Genomic DNA, 18,417 nt, shown 5'->3' with positions numbered 1-18,417 from the left:
CTCGAAGGATATATCTAATTTAAATATAGTAAATATCTGAATATATTCGCTCTCCTCTAATAACTTCCTTTATATAAAAACGAAGAATTAACGACGTTATATATCTAAAGTAAGTGAAATTTTAATTAAAAAGGTTAGCTAGCTAGTATAATAACCTATTAACGCTACTTAACTACCCTACCCTTTCTATACCTATATTATCAGAAATAGCTATTAGCTTACTAAGTAACCCTTATAGATTGTATTCCAACTTTCTCGCTACAAAGACTACTTCCTAGCTAGATCGATTCTTTTCTCTTTATCTAAGACAATTCCCTATCTATTAGGGAAACTCAAGAGTAGAGCGTAGAAGGTAGAAATATAGAAGAAGCTATAAACCCTAACTAGCCACTATTTTATAGTAGTATCTACTACTCTAAATATATCTTATAGATATTATACTAAGCGCGTTTTTCTATAGATACTAGTTATCCTACTACTACCTAATCGGCTAAATCTTCGATAGGTAATACTATTACTACTCTAATTCACCTTTAGAATCCTAAAAAGTTAATAATAAGGCTAAATAAGTGTATCTCCCTAGAACCTAGCTATTACAATCTTATATAACCCTATAGGTAAAGGCTAGGTAACCTAGAGGGGATAGAAACGCTAATAATATAGATCTATATTATAGCTAAGCTATATAGACTAGTCTTAGATATCTAACTCCTTAGCGAAGTTACTAAATTCGAGAGATACAACTATATAGTCTAGACCCTAGACTTTGTCTTTATAAAGTTCTATATTAGATACAATAACAGCTTAAAAGGCTATACTTATAGATATCCCTTGATTTATAGAAAAGCGTTATCCGAGCTCTACCTACTAAAACTTCACTACAAGATTAGGGTTATAAAGGGTCTTCTAGGGGAAGAGGAGTGGTGCTATATAAGGTAGAAATACGGGATTGAAAGAGACAAATATTTGATTCTAAGTCGTGGTATAAATCTATATTAGAGGAATTCTTACTCGGATACTATAAAAGTTAAAGCTACAAATTTATACGATAATATACAAGGATTATATCTAAGTTAGTAATATAAGGTTATATAAACGTTTACGGCGTAAGATTATCGCGATAGATTTGATTTAATAAGAGAAAATATATTAACCTACTATATACACTCTTAAAATAGCCTCTCGCGAATAAGTAAGAATTAACTATAAGTAGAATTAGCTTTTAAGTCTATTATAAAAGACCTATACCCTCTTCTATTGTCTACCTATACTCGCACTAAATTTCGGTATTATATATAGCAATATTTCTAAGGTACTACCTACTACCTTTAAATTATTATTTCTAGGATTTTCTCCTTTAACCCAACTTTTTTCCTCTTCTTTATATACCGATATTTTCTTATACTCCGGCTCCCTTATTCTATTCGCTATTTTGTCTCTATTCTTTAGCTTTATACTTCCTCGAGTTCTAAATAATGTCCAAAATATACTCCTTTACTTTACCTACTCTAAAGAAATTCTATACTATAATAAGCTATATAGCTAGTTTATATAATAGATAGAAAGGAATAATTTATTAAGCTATAGCTAGTGTTCTATTACTAAATTAAAGCACACTATTTCTTTACCCTAGTAAAACGAAGATAATAAGGACACCGATAAAGATCCCTTAGAAGAGTAAGAGCGCTTTGAAAAGAGTAGTGAGGACTTCTGGTTTTCTTTAAAAAAATAGCAAGATATTAAGCCAATCCGCTATACTCCTTCCTAAAATAAGCTTTATTTATTCCTATACTAGGGATATCTTATTACGCTTTACTATTATCTATATAAGAAGTAAAATAGTTAGTTAATAAATATAGAAAGCTTCACAATCTACTTATTCTTATAGAGTAAGGAAGTGCTTAATACACTTCTAAAAGAAGTATAGTAATTCTTAATTTAGCGGTATAGGAATAAAATCATAATCTTTCGCGGTTTTATTAAACGGGATATAGTTAGTTAGGTTCTAACTAAGTCGAAGCCTCCTTATTTATTATCAACTTTAGCCTTACCTCTAGAAATCAAGAATAGTATACTAAACAATATCGAAGCTTTCCTAAGTCCTAAAGAAAGGGCCTTTTATAAGCGTTGTGGTATACTATACCGCTAAGGTTATCTTCTCTATAGTCCTCCCGGAACTAGAAAGTTAAGTATATACTTTACAATTATAGGGCGCCTTTAGCTTAATATCTATATAGTTAGCTTAAACTCCCAAAAGCTTAATAAAGATAGCTTAGTCAGCCTCTTCTAAAGCCTTCTAAGATATTATATTATACTCCTTAAGGATATAGATAATACTAGAATTAGCCAAGACTCCTATCGGCGGATAAAGGATCCTGGTAATACTAGTAGAGTAGAGAATTCGCGCTAAGAAAATAAGCTTGATAGCGCTGGTATTTCTTTATCGGCCCTTCTAAACTATATTAATAGCGTTATAGTATAGGAGGGCTATATTCTTATTATAACTACAAATTATCTAGAAAAGCTTGATCCGGCCTTGATTCGAGAAGGCCGGGCGGACAAAAGATATCACTTTAACTTTGTGGACACTATAAGCGCTAAGTAGCTCTTTTATACTTTTTTTAATAAGGTATCTTTATCTATCCCTTCGATTAGTGTAGAAAGAAAATTAAATAATCGGTCGATATAGGAGGATAGTATATTATAGCTTTCTAGCCAATTTATAGATATTATTTCCCTTAGCTAGTTAACTATAGCGGAGATTAATAACTATCTAATAGGGTTTAGAGATAACCCCGAGATAGCTATTTCGAATGCCCTTAACTAGGTAAGAGGTAGAAGGGAAGCTCCTAAGCCCACCGCGGTTATAGAGTGATTAATAGATAGTAACCCTATATATTGTATAGGCGGGCTGTCTAGAAAATCCGCCTATTGTCGAGCACACCGCCTTTTAGCGGAGGGATAAATAAGAGCCACGTGATAGAGAAGCTACTCACGAGAAACACTTGAGCCTACCCTGTAGGTAGCTTAGGGAGTCGACTTAGGAAGTAGCTATAGAGGATATTTTAAGGACACTTAATTCCTATAGTTAGTTAGTTCTTTATCTTTAATTATATATTGTTACTTATATTTACCCTTAGATTACTATATGACTTCTTGATTATAACTCAATAACACAATATTTATCTAAGACTTTTCTATTTTATTAGTTAAGATTTTTATATTTAATTGACTTTCAAAATACACACTTATTTATATAAATACCTATAAGTATCCGCTTTTACTTTGACTAGGTGACTTTGGTACCCTTATAGTTCTATACCAGAGATATAGAGGCTATTTATAATAGATATACCCTATTAATATCTATATTATCCTATAGGAAGACCTTGGATATAGTAACTAGCGCACAATAAAGAATAACGATATTATATATCCTAAGAAAATAGTATTTCTTTTAAAAAGTTAATCGGCTAGTATAAGAACCTATTAACGCTACTGTGTTACCTAAACCCTCTCTATATCCGAATTAACTATCGGCTTACTAAGAAAATATTATAGGTTATATTCTAACTTCCTCGCTACAAAGACTACTTCCTAGCTAGATCTTTATTTAAGACGATTCCTTATCTATTAGGGGAAACCAAGAAGAGGATAGCGCTAAAGGTAGAAATATAGAAGCTATAGGCCCTCTAGATATTACCTACCACTATTTTATAGTAGTATTCCCCGCTCGATATATATATCACTAATATACTCCTTTATATATACTTAGTATATTTTCTCTAGATATCACTAGTTAGCCTAATCCTAACCTATCGGCTCGAACTTTAATAAGTGATACTAATATTCTTCTAGATCCCTTCTCTACTCTAAGTCACCTTTAGATCCTTAAAGGGGTAACCAAGAATTCGCTACCTATTGATCCTTATAAATAAGCGTTAGGTAACCCAGAAGGGGTTTCCGGAAACGCTGAAAATATAGATCTAATTTAAGCCTAGCTATAGGGACTAGTTTTAGATTTTTAGCTTCTTAGTGAAATTTCTGAACTTAAGAGATATAGTTATATAGTATATTAGCTACAAAAATAGTCTATAGATTTTATTATAAGAGTACCTTAGCTACCTAGTATATTAATAGTCTAGAATCTAAAGTAATAGACTATTTATCTACCTTTAAGTATAGATAATAACTTAATTTCCGAGCTTCTGATCTACGCCCTATTAACCTAGTTTGCTTTGATCGTTTTCTCTATTTTTAGAACTCGACTTTAGTATATAGTAAGGTATTGCTAGAGTGGTTGTGTCCTATATATAAGTCCTGTATTACAAATTTTGAGTTATTCTATTTTAAGGAACTAATTATATTATAGGACTAAGATATCTCTCGGTCTCTATATAACTATTAGTTTGATATATAGAACCTATAAGTTCTAGAATAACCTATATCGTTTCCCCCTATTAACTAGAAAGTATAGTCGTTTTAGACTAATTAAATATAAAATATAAACCACTTAAGAACGTATAAAGTAAGATAGAATTTAGAAAGACTAAGGTAGAAATATATAAATCGATTTTTGTATAGATCTTATTTATCTATATTAATATAGCTATAACTAATCAATCCTACGAGACTTCCCTTACTTAAGTAAATAAAAGTGCTTCTTTTTAAAGTTTCTAATAGGAATAAATATCAATATAACTAGGGTTAGAAAGCTAGGTACTTTTCGCCTATACTAAATTAATACTAAGATACCCACTATACCTTATTTTTTAGATTCGAGAATACTTTTCCTAGGACGCCTTAAAGAGATAAAAGCAGGAAATATATATATATTACACTATATATAGAAACTCCCTAGGTATATATATATATTCTATATTCTATTACCTCTATACTAAATTATAGATCTTTCTCTAGATATAAAGTATTTTCGATATTAGCCACCCCTATAATAAGTTATATAGGCTATAGCCGAGTATCTTAATTAACACACTATTATAATAGTAAATACTATAATATATACTATAAAGAGGGCTACTTCTACCCTCCAAGACGCCTTAGGATTGGATTTTACTATTATATAACTATCTTCTATAACTAATATATTTGATTGATTCTCGCTGATATTATAGTCTAGTCCGATCCTCCTATCCACTACGCCATAATATATATCGACCGCGACAGCAATCTTAGAACCTCTGTATCTTAGTCTATCTAGGAATAAGATATAATTGTGTTTAATAGGGAGGCCTACTAAAATTTCCTATTTACCTCTAGGGGGAAAGGGTCATTCTTAAAGTTAGAGATACAAAAAGTGTTATAATTTACTATCGATCTACACTTAACTACTTCCTATAGTAGAATTACTCCTCGATTATTAAGGTAGTTATAAAGTTTATCGAGCCGTAGAAGTAGGCTAAATACCCTTATAATAGTGGAAAGCTATTACTAGGGTCCGCTATAAGTGACCTAGAAAAGACTAAGCCTACGTAGTAGCCCTTAGGTATTAAGTATAAGTACCCTAAGTATATAAGGAAAGAAAGTATATTTCTATCTATATAGGGATTCTTCTCTATACTAATATCTTATAGGACTAGACTATATCGAACTATTTCTTTATATTCTCCGCGAGCTAAGTAACTATAGTATTACTACCGATAAGTTTAAGGAAATTGTTATAAATACCGAACTAAAGGACCCAAAAAATATCTAGACTATCTATAAGCTTTTACGGGTTCGAAAGATAGAGTAATAGTTTAAGCGGGGTAAAGTTAGTATATCCCGAGTACTCCTAGTATGATTTGTAGATAACTCACACTTCTTAGATATAAGTACAGTGATTTACGTTAAGAAAGCTAGCTCTAGCGCTAAGGGGAATAAAGAGGATCACTCTACTAAGGTAGTCTTAGCGGTAATAGGAGCGCCTAAGTATAAAAAACAATAATCTACCCTAGCTAGAACAACAAAAGATCCTACTTCTATATTAGTCGACACTCTTCTAGAAATCTTATCTATACCTCTTAAATTAGAGGATATCAACGATTTTAACTACGAATTACCACCCGGATACGCTAACTTATTTTTGGAGCCTATAATAACCGACACTCCGGTCTCTATTGAGAATACCTTCGTAGGATTCCCCTCTAACAATAAGTAGACTAAAGCCCTAGGCTATTACGGTGTGCGGATAGATATAAACTCCTATCAAAACATCGCCAGCCTAGAAGACTACGGCTCACGAGCTACCAGTTAATCCTAGCCGTACTACCTAGGATTAATTGGATACCCTAATAGGCTGCTACGTATCTAAGTTTTAGTGGCTGTGTTAGACTTATTGTTTTTTTATTCTTTTTTTTTTTTTTTTTTGGTTGATATAGATTGAAAAGCCAGAGGTATTAGTATAAGATAAGGGATTTCTTGATTTGATTTAAAAAGTCTCGAGAGTATAGATTTTCTAATACTATACTTTAATTTAGTTTTTACTTCTTAGTCTCTTATCCGATACTTTCTTTCCTATAGATCTTTTGTGTATTTTATATCTTTAGTTATTAAATATAGAATATATCGGGATAGTATAACTAGTTGATACCTTTTTTATTCTAGCTAGCTATATTATATATATAAGTAGCTCCCTATTTAAGAGTAGAGAATTAATACTTTCTTCTCCCCTCTCCTTACTCCTTACGCTAATAGTAGTGGAATAATATACTAATTTAAAGGACTATAATATATATATATATAGATCTATTCTTCTACTAATCTTATTTTATTAAAATTAGCCTAACTATAATCAATTCTACGAGAGTCTCTTTTCACTCAACGAAAGGCAGATTCTGTAGTTTCTAATATAGGTTATAATAGAGGCGGAGACAATATAACTAGGGTTAGAAAGCTATATGCTACCTACCTACACTAAAATAATACTAGGACGCCTAATATACCCTATTCTTTAGTTTCGAGAGTAATCTATGACTCCTTAAAGAGATATTTATACTACACTATATATAGAAAAGCCTTAGAAATATATATATTCCTATATATTAGTACTAAGTCCTTAAGTCTATTATTTATAACTTATATTATTCTTTGGATGGTATAGTATATATTTATTATACTATTCTTTAGGGGATTTTCTTTCTAAAGGATCTTTAACGATAGCTACTATATAACCTACAAAAAGCTAGTGTCTATTTTTATTTCTACTAACCACTAAGTTAAATAGTTTTTTACCTCCTTATTTTTCTAGCTATATTAGTAATACCTATTAACCCTACCACTAAAAGATTACTATAGCTTATAACTCGATTTTGTAAGTTATTTCTAATATAATATATAGTAGATATCTAGCTAACTATCTAGTTAATAAGATAATAAGTAACCCTTAATTTATAATCGAGTATAGCGATATCACTATATATATTGTCTCTATAGCCCTATAGGTATATAATAGGCCTATTACTACCTATATACTATATAATATTCTTTCTTAGTATATAGGGTATACCCCTTGGATATTTATTCAGAAATTAGTGGGGTCGAATAGTCACAATAAGGACTTAGAATATATAGTGGTATTATATAGTCTTCTAATAATAGATTTCCTGCCTCCTAGTGGTTTATATGGGTCTATTAACTATATAATTTATTCGTATAATAGGGAGGACCTTAAACGTTATCTTATAGATAATTTGGACAATAAGGATAGTAATTAGCTAGAAACTTAGTGTTACGCACTGGCTAACTGGTCACGGTTAGGTTAGGCGGTTCAGGGTATAGTTACCTTAATACACCTCGGGTTTCCCACGTCAACGATACGCCTGTCGTCACTAAGCTATTACCTTATCCGCAGGCCTTACTGTAGCCTAAGTCCCTAGAAGTCGTGTCGAGGAATCGATGCCAGGTAGAGCGCCGAGTAGATCTATACCGGGGTATTAGTCTAGCTCGTAGTGTTTGTCAAGTTATATCTTAGTCAAGAGTCGTAAGTCTGTATAGGTATGTATAAGTAACAATGTAGGATTGAAGATAAAGAACTAGACTAAGTATATAAATGAACGTCCTTATATATCCTCCTATCTTCCTGGGGGTAGTTGGGTAGATAGTAGCTTAGTAGATTTGTCTTAGCGGAATCTATCGTTCTACCGTCGACCGGTCTACTACCTATATAATTATATAACACGATTTCTGGTTAGCTAGGGTGTCCTTTGTATATAATCTAGGTTGATTGGCTCTCGATAGCCTATAATGCTGGTGGGGTAGTTTAGGTCGTTAGGTACCCAATAGGTCTGTAATATCACCTCCTCCTTCCTAGGAGTTTTGTCCTCGAAGCTTATAAATCTGTGGTCCCCCCTTTCCTTCGGTGAGTTAGATCTCCTATCCTTCCTATCCCGTTATACCTAAACGTAAGGCTAATTCTATCTTGGAAAGTACTCCTAAGCTCCCTCGTGATTCTTTAGTTACTTATCGTATATAAGCGGACTATATTAAGGCGAATAGTTTTGTAACTACTGTTCCTTATAGTCACTACCTTAGTTTAGGTATATCTTGCGTAATAGATCGTTCTTGTTGTTATTCTAAGTGTGCTACCTACACGCGGGTAGGTAGGTCGTGTAAACAAGATTTCTATACTTCTCGTGAGTGGGATCTATTGCGTGACGCTAAAGATAAACTTTCTATTAATATTAAAAAGAATAAAAGTAAGCTTGATTTACTAGAGCCCGAGTTATCTACGCTATAATCTTATCTTACGGAGTTATACCAAAAATTACTGAATAAATAAAAATAATATCAAGAGGCTATATTGTGTTAGCGATAGTTAAGAAAATAAATAGCTTTCTTAAAACAAAAGGGTTTTAAAATATTAGAGTATAATACTAAGCTTCTTTAAATTCTCGATAAAAAATATTCGTCCCCTAAGTAGCCTTCCTCCTCTACTCTAGATCTAGAGTAGTTAGCCGCTACTACCGATTATCCTAACTTCGATCGGATATTGTCGGAGATCATTAGTCTCCCTTCTTCTTTCTAGGATTCCGAGTCTTCCTTACCTCTCGTAGTTCCGGAGTTCGCTTTACCTTCTAGTAGTATTGTTGAACGAGCTAGTGGTAGCCCCTTAAATTCGCGATAGGTTCCTATATATTTTCTAAGGTAGGGTAACCTTTCTATTGTACTAATAATTATTGCTAACTATTGTACTATCGGTCTGCTAGGATATATTCGACTTTATATTCTTCTTCGGTTTCTATATCGAGTTCTATATTAGTAGCGATTTTGGTATTATTTAATGTGGGTTCGAGTAATAAGATATAGAATACTAGGTAATATTTTCGTATACTATATAGGAGTTTTAATCGATAATTAACTTATCCTATTTTTTCGTCGATTTTAAAGGGTCCTAATTGTAGATAGTCGAGTTTATCGCTTAGTTATTTTGTTTTGATGTTTCGTTATAGTAGGTAGACCTTTTCCCCCTTTTTTAGGTCTAGCCCTCCTTTATACTAGTTATCGTAGTATTTCTTTATTCGGAGGTTAACGAAATCGATATCCCGGGATAGCTATAGGTAAAGCTATTTAAGTTTGGTGGCTTTAAGTCTTACTAACTTAGCTATAGCTACCTATCCTTATAGGGTTCTAATTACCCTTAGGTAGTACCTAAAATTTGCGTAAAATAGTGATTTATTAGTTATTGTGTGTATAGCGTTATTATATACTAATTACGCCGTTAGTAGTAGTCCTACCTAATCGTCTTGTTAGTAGTTCACGTAGTGTCTTAGGTACTACTTTAGTGTTTGGTTCACTCTCTCTATTTATCCGTTAGTTTATAGGTAATAGGCTATTAATATTCTCAATTTAATACCTAGTTAATCCGTAAAAGATTGCTATATATTAGAGGTGAATAGTTTATCTCTATCTAATATGATTTTGGTTAGTAGTCTATAGTTAGTAACTATATATCGTAAGACAATATTAGCTATTATATCGGTAGTAATAGTTTCTATTATTAGAATTATATAAGCGTATTTTGTTAGCCTATCGACTATAACTATAATTATATTATATCTATCGGAGATTAGTAACTTTGTGATAAAGTCTATTATAATCTAATCCTATGGTTTCGCGGGAGTCTTAGATAGTTATATTTCTCTATATAGTGTATATTATACTAGCTTGTTTCTTTGGTATATATTGTAATTCTTGATATAGAATCTAACTTTTCGATATATATTTAGAAAATAATAGTTTCGTGAGATATACTCAATAGTCTTTTCTATTCCTATATATCCGTGAGTAGGGTTATCGTGGTATTTCTGGATCACTTCTTTCCTTATACTTAAGGGTATATAGATCAGTCTATATATCAGGATAGTTCCTTCCTAATTTCTGACTAACTTACTATTATCTCCGGCTAATTCTTGGATTTAGTCTTTTTCTGCTAGTTACTTGATCCTCTGGATTAGTTTATTATCCTATAGTTCTAGCGTGGCGGCCAGTATTTATCGATTATATAAGATTATTCTATCTAAATTTTATTTTAGGATAGTGGGTTCCGCTACTTTAGTTCCTAACTCGTAATCTAGTTATCTACTAAGAGTGTCTACTTAGCTATTCTCTATTCCTTTATAGTGTTCGATTTTAAAATTGTATTATACTAGGGTTTTAGCCTATTATACTTATCGTTAGGTAAGTACTTTTATTATAGTGAAGAATATAAGGTTTTTATGGTCTAATCGGACCACCACTATATATTTAGCTCCTTTAAGGTATACTCTCTAGACTTAAAAAGCTAACACTATAGCTAAGAGTTCCTTATTATATATATTGTAGTTAAGCTCTACTAGGATTATTTTTCTAGACTAGAATACCACTAGTCGGTACTTCCTATTTATCCCTAGCTAGGTGAGTCTTACTCCTAGGGCGTAATCTAATATATCTATTTCTATAACGATAGGTTATTTATAGTCGAATATAGCGACAATAGTTCCTTAAGCGAATAGCCTTTTAAGCTTATTAAAAGATTACTCTACTTATTCGTCCTATAAGATGGGCTATTCCTTCTTGGTTAGCTAATATAGCCCTATAGCTATATTAGTATATCTATCGATAATCTTCTAGTAATAGTTAGCCAGTCTAAGGAACTATTATACTTCCTTAACGTTTTTAGGCGTTAGCTAATCTATAATACTTTTAACTTTATCTTCCTCTATTCCTAGTCTATTAGGACTAATATAATATCTAAGGAACGTGGTTTCTTATATATAAAACTTATATTTCTTAAGTTTAAGGGTGACTTCTACTTCCCTTAGCTTTTATAGTACCTTCCTATTATACTATATATATTCCTCTATAGTCTTAGAGAACACCAAAATATTATTAAGATAGGTAATAACAAAGATATCTAAGTATTCTTCGAGTATCTTAAAGATAAATCGCTAAAACGTAGTGGGTACGTTAGTAAGGCTAAATAGTATTACTTAGTATTCGTAGTGTCCGAACTTGGTTCTAAAAGCTATCTTCTATTTATGTCCTAGCTTAATCCTAATATAATAGTAAGTATTAGTGATATTATACTTCGTAAAGTATTTTACCCCTCCGATCCTACCCTATATCTTATAAATAAGTGGTAGTAGGTATCGGTCCTTAATAGTGATCGAATTTAAATATCGATAGTCTACACAAAGTCGTAACTATCTATCTTTCTTAGGTACAAAGATAATTAGGTATCCGGCTAGTGATTTTAAGGCTTAGATATAACCTTTCTTTAGGTTATTGTCGATATATTCCTTAAGTATATTAGATTCTTTCTGCGATAATTAATAGATAGGCTTAAAGGTTAGTTTAGAGCCTTCTATAATATTGATTTTATAGTCGAATAGACTATACTTAGGTAGTTTACCCTCCTCTAGTGGGGTAAATATATCCTAGTAATCCTTGTACTCTTCTGGAATCTAGGGTTCGCTATCGGTTACGTATAGCTTTTCGCTCTTAATAAGTATATATTCTAATAATTCTTGGTTAGATATATCTAGTACTTATTTAGTGGCTATAGGGGTTTTATCCTATCTTATTATAGGTCGTTTCCTAATTTATGATCGATTGTAGGGTCCCTATTCGATATACCTATATCTATTGAATTCGATAGTTTCCTTCTACTAGTTAATGCTAGGGTTATACCTTCGGAGCTATAGTATACTAAGAACGATATTGTAGTTCCTAATAGCTAGAATATTAAACTTAATATTTTCTGGGTACTAGTTAATATTTATATAAAGTATTATAGTTTCTTCGGTTACTCCTCCCGAGAGTATTTCTCTATCTAGTCCGCTAACTAGGATTGTGTAAGGTAATCCTTAGGTTAAAATTCTTTGTTCTTCCTAGAATATTGGGCTTATAAAGTTATTTATAGCCCCTAAGTTAATAAGTGTCTAGGCTTTTCTAGTAGGTAACTCTATATAGAGTTTAATATAGGTTCCCGATATTATCGCGGTAAGATATTTGGTTAGCTAGTTCCGATAATTATATATTTATCGCTTATTATACTAAATTCCTTAGTATTCTTTTCGCTATTATAGTTTCTTTATCCACGCTAGTAGCCTTAGTTCGATGCCTAGATCTAACTTACCGGACCTATGAATTATATATAGTTTATTGTAGTATATCACACTAGCTATCCTACTATACTCTAGGTATTATATATATCCTCTATATATATAAGCGGAATCGTTATAAGGGTATCCTATTAGATTATTTCTATTTATAATATTAAGTATCCTTCCTTCTAACGCGTCGACCTAACTCTATTCTTAGAGGTGGTCCTAAAGCTTTGTTTTAGCTTCCCTATAGTTCTATCTATAGTTATACTTAGGTATTCCTTCTTCTAAGTCTTCGAGTCCCTTAATTAGGATCGCTCGGTTTGTCCTTAGCGGTGTATTAGGCTCTACGCTATAATTAGCCCCTTAGGAGGTCTCTAGGTTCTCCTAGTTTCCTAGGGACGTAACTAGTGTCCCTAGGTAACCCACTTCTTACTCCTAAAAGTCGTTACCTATTTCCTAGGAGTCGCTATCTCCTAGGTTTACGTACTAGGTCTATCCTTAACTTTCTATTATATCCCACTCAATTTCTAGGAATTCCGCTTATAGTCCTTCAGCCAACCTTTCAATATATAGGTTACCGGCTAATATCTCTTCTAGGCTTAGGTTATTCTATCTTACCAAGAGATCTTCTAATAACTCACTAATTAGGTATTTATTTTCTTATATTGTATATAGTTCTTTATATAGTACCTATTCACGCGTTATATATAGTTCTTTATATAGAGCCTAGTACCTAGGCCTTAGTCTATTAGGCCTCTTATTCTTATATTCTCGAATATAGTGTCCTAGTTTCCTATATATAAAACAAAGGTTTTTCTACCAACACTCTTTCTACTTATCTTGAGTGGTATCTAACTCTATTAGTTTCGGGCTATATAGATCGTTATTATATAGTGCTTTCTTATAGTACCTATACTATCGAAATCGATTAAATCTATATAATTTACCCTTCTTCTACTACTCTATTTCTTATTACTTATAATATCTCTTATTAATATAGTTATTAATCTTAACTATAATAGCGATAAGTTAGTCTAAAGTGTTAGGTCTATTAATTCGTGCTAGTTTATCCTTAACTTCTAGCTTTAACCCTACTTCGAAGTACAGAATATACACTTAATTAGGTAAGTCTAAGTAGGATATAATCTACTAGAATTCGGAGGTATAGACCAATACACTACCCTACTACTTGATCTTCTACAATCTTCTTTCGGCTATTTGTTAGGTATCGATATCTCTAAATATTTATTCTAGGTATTGTCTAAAGCTAGTATAGCTTTTAAAGATAGAAGTAGTGGTAAAAGACTATTTTTCCGGTATCTTTTTATAGTAGTTATATATATATAGCTTAAGCTAGTTCTAGGCTTATCCACGTAAGTAAGTAGATACAAAAATCACCTTACTAGCTTCACTAGGTAACTTATCTCAGTTTATATCTAAGTATATATCTATTTACGTAAGGAATCCTCGAAGCTTAGATTAGGTTCCTTTCAAGTATTCTACCTTAGGAAGTCGTGGTATACCTATAGTGCTAGCTAGTGTAGATACAATTACCTATTACTTAAGTTATTTAAGGAAGTTATCGACTTACCTAAACTTACTACTATTATTCGCGTTATGATTATTAATAGCCTATATAGCCTTCTCTAGGTTATATCGTAGATTAGCTAGTTACTTTTCCTATTTCGCGATTATCTTATCTCTCTCGTCGTTAGAGTCCAGTTCCTCTTTCTTAGGTTACTAGACCGGAGCCTATACTACTCTCTTTTCGATTTAAGATATATTATTATTTATTTAGACTCGAGACTAAGATCGAGACAGTCTTTAATATATTACACACTAGCTAACTAGTTATAGTTAGGTTAGGTAGTTCAGGGTATAGTTACCTTAATATACCTCAGGTTTCCTATATCAATAATACACCTATCGTCACTAAGCTATTACCTTATCTATAGGCCTTACTATAGCCTAAGTCCCTAGAAGTTATATCGAGGAATCGATACTAGGTAGAGCGCCGAGTAGATCTATACCAGGGTATTAGTCTAGCTCGTAGTGTTTGTTAAGTTATATCTTAGTTAAGAGTCGTAAGTCCGTATAGGTATACACAAGTAACAATATAGGATTAAAGACAAAGAACTAGACTAAGTATATAAATAAACGTCCTTATATATCCTCCTATCTTCCTAGGGGTAGTTAGGTAGATAGTAGCTTGGTAGATTTGTCTTGGCGGAATCTATCGTTCTACCATCGACCGGTCTACTACCTATATAATCACGTGACACGATTTCTGGTTAGCTAGGGTATCCTTTACATATGATCTAGGTTGATTGGCTCTTGATGGCCCATAATGCTGGTAGGGTAGTTTGGGTTGTTGGGTGCCTGATAGGTCCATAACAGTTATCAGGAATACCGATATAGCTAGCTCTTAGAAGCTCTATAGCTTTGGTTTCTTCGATAAGGGGTAATTAGCGGAAAGTAGGTAGGACTAGGGCTAATATAGTTGTAGTTCCCTTACCGAACTTAATCTTAAATCTCCTAAGCTTCCGCCTCTAGTAAAGGGCACTATAAGTATTATAATTATCTAACCGCCCTAAGTGACGAAGGAAAGACAGTATCGGCTAGACACCGCGGACCTTACTTCTAGGATATAAACAGACTAATCCTTACGTATATAGCCACTCTTCCTCTTCTAAGGCTAGAGAGGACTATTAAAAGATAGTTTGTAGGCGTAGGATCTATAAGTGTGAGCTCGTACCTTATAAAATAAAATCTACTAAACTTAGATATTCACCGGTTATACTAGCTTCCGTAATAGCCGGAGGGAGATCGACCTCTAAAAACCTTAAAAAATGTTCTATCTAAATAGATAGATCGTGAAGTAGACCCTCTGTAGTGACTAGTGGATTATAGTAAGCTAGTATTATTGATAGGTAAATAATAGAGAATAATTTCTAGTTAGGTTCCTACTATAACGCTGATCGCGGAACCCTAGAAGTGACTAAGTGGGTATAGGGTAGAATATATTCCCCTTAGATATACTTTCTTAGAAATTAGGCCCACTTAGACCCTAAGGCCTAGACTTAACTCGGCCTTTTAATAGTAGACTATACCCCTAAACTTTGGTTAGTTAGTAGTATTATAGAAATAGAATTTTGCTATATAAGTCTTTAAGTCTAATATTCTTTTGGTTTATCTAAATAAGTATTTTCTAAACCTAGTATAAATAATTATCCTACCTATAATCCTAGGACCTCCTTAAGTCTCTTAGGTCTATCCTTAGGTCTCTTAGATCTATTTTATACCTACCTAGGACAGTCAAAGGTACAAAGTGTGAATCCTTAGTTATTCAAAGCTAACCGTAATAAAAGGTATAGGTATAGAGCGGACTAAACAAAGGGCTATATCTATTCTACGTGGTAAAGGACAAAGACCTACCTAAAGTAAGGCCTAATATTCTTAGTATATCCCTTAATTAGTATATTATTAACTATAATATATTAGGTAGTGTCTAAGTGATCGAAATCCGGGAAATATATTTTCGGGAGACTAAATTGGATAATATAAAGTTATATATCGAGCTAGAGATAGATAGGTATAGAGTAGTATAGTGGTTAGACTTTAAAGACTTCGACGCTATTAATAAAGTAGATAATACCCTCACAAAGTTTAACCCTTTATTCCCACTTAAAATAAAGGTAATATAAGTACTATATATTTAATATATAAAAGGTTTATTAGATATAGCAAAGTTATATATTAAGCTAGAAGACAATAGAAAAATATATTATCCCTAGATAGACTATAGGAAATTTAAAGAGATCGCTAGTACAAGGAAAGCGCTTACGGTATTCTATAAAAAAAGCTGAATTTTGTTAAATAGAAATTCTATATTATATAACGTCACTATTCTTGATTTAATATAAATATCTATAAGTAAGAAAATCCCTAAAAATAAGAAGAAGAAAAGGATCACGGAGATATCTAACAAGACTCCTCTATCTAGCTAGGACCCACGCCTCTAAGCCCTCCTCTAAGTAGATCTAGGAACCTCTAGTCTTTCTATAGGAAGAGCCCTATCTCTCTTCGAAGGATACCGAGAAATAGAGTATTAGCACTCTAAGTCTAAGTCCTCGATATCGAGGGAGCCCTATCTCTAAACTCCTTAGGTCCCTCCTCCGCCGGTTATCAAGGCCCTATAGACAGTCTATTAGGTCCACTCTCCTACGATTAGGCTAGACTATCGGCCTACCTAGTACAAGCTAGGTACTAAGCTAGGTACCGAGCGACCTATACTCCCTCCGACTATATAGTGTCCCTAGGTAGTTCTATAGGTATCTAGTGCTCCCTACTAGGTACTAATACTAGATCTAGGTACCCTAGGTACTCTATTCTTTGATAGGAAAGATATAACTAAGGCCCTTAAGAACTTTAAGAAGCTTTATAAGAGATATAGAATTATAGACTCGGTATCACTCTATAAGCTATTCCTGGATTACTATAAGAAGAATATCCGCTAGTAGGTAAAAGCTAACTAGGTATATCTCGCTCTAAACTAGGAGTAGTTTAAGTATAAGATCTATAAGGACTTTAAGGAGTAAGATAGTAAGTATCAGAGATTCTCGCGGTCCTCGCTAATAGATTTAGTGCACTAGCCCTATAAAACTAATATAGAGCTAAGGTAGTATATCTTATAGCTTATAACGACCGCGTATATACTACTAAAGAAAGGAATAATTTTAGAGTGGTAGTACTACAAATAGCTACTTTCTAGACTAACTAGCTAGCTTAGAGAGAAGGTGATTAGAAAGGAAAGAATTAGCTTCGAAGAGCCCTCGGCTATAGGGCCTATCTAGCTTCGTAGGGTCACAAAGGTAATTAATAAGGCCCTTACTACCTAGAGACTTTACGATAAAGCTATAAAAGCGGTCACCTAAGTTACCTACTATTAGTAGGTATAAGCTTATCCCTAGGAACACCTCCGTAATATACTAGTTCCTCCCTAGGAGTATCCTTATAGGGCTAAAGAAGTACGCTAGTAGGAGAGTTTTTCGGCCAAAAAGCTACTAGCCAATTATATATTAGGAAACTAGTAGGGACTATAGAACGTACTCTACTCTAAATCAAAGGGCCAAAGACTATATATAATAACGAGGTTGTATTTCCTAGGGTCTATCGATATATTCTAGAGTATCTAAAGAACCTAGATAAGACACTATATCTTCTAGAGCTTACCGGAATAAGTATTTCCGCGGAGAAATCTTAGTTTGTGATATAGGGCGTAGCTATAGTAGGCTAGGTTTGTGATAGCGATAGATATCGACTAGACGAAGTGAAGGTAGCGAAGATTATTGAGTGGCCTACTCTAATATTAGTCTTTGAAGTACACTTATTTATAGGGCTTATAGTATACTTCTGGGTTATAATCTAGGACTTTGCCTAAATAGCTTCCCCTATATATTATCTTTTGAAATTAGGAGTGTATTTCGAGTGGTATAATAACTACTAAGAAGCCTTTACCTAGCTAAAAAGTGTTTTGTTAACCTTTCCCTATATATTACTAATCGATTATAACTTTACGCTATTAGAGATTATAATTATAGTAGATATATTATTAAAAGGGTAGGGAGCTATATTAATATAGGTATAAGATAGGGTTTATAAGCCGGTAAGATATAAATCTAGGACCTAGTTAGAGATAGAGTAGTAGTATAATACTAGTAAGTATAAGTGCCGAGGAGTACTAAAAGCACTAAAAAAGTTTCGATACTAGGTTTATAGGGTCTACTTTACCCTAGAGATTAATACTAAAACCTTGGTATTGTAGTTAAAT

General features: G+C 32.8%; 2 protein-coding genes across 2 annotated transcripts; both read left to right on the top strand.

The window, feature by feature from the left end:
- Positions 1-756: 756 nt before the first annotated feature.
- Positions 757-1,673, top strand: N7500_008440 (uncharacterized protein; the record flags this gene model as incomplete). The annotated part of the gene is made up of 2 exons (XM_056679584.1): positions 757-920; positions 1,634-1,673. Coding segments are annotated over 2 exons (204 nt in total), but the record flags the coding sequence as incomplete, so codon positions are not given.
- Positions 1,674-5,140: 3,467 nt separating this feature from the next.
- On the top strand, positions 5,141-6,256 carry N7500_008439 (uncharacterized protein; the record flags this gene model as incomplete). Its single annotated transcript, XM_056679583.1, has 9 exons — positions 5,141-5,203; positions 5,281-5,301; positions 5,365-5,385; positions 5,500-5,545; positions 5,601-5,677; positions 5,717-5,751; positions 5,836-5,931; positions 5,962-6,133; positions 6,161-6,256. Coding segments are annotated over 9 exons (627 nt in total), but the record flags the coding sequence as incomplete, so codon positions are not given.
- Positions 6,257-18,417: the final 12,161 nt, after the last annotated feature.

Source organism: Penicillium coprophilum (genome assembly GCF_028826855.1).
Source record: "Penicillium coprophilum strain IBT 35676 chromosome Unknown utg000005l_segment0_segment0, whole genome shotgun sequence".
Taxonomy (NCBI): Eukaryota; Fungi; Ascomycota; class Eurotiomycetes; order Eurotiales; family Aspergillaceae; genus Penicillium; species Penicillium coprophilum.
Note: the sequence above shows the minus strand (reverse complement) of the source record. Positions and strands in the feature narration are given on the sequence as shown.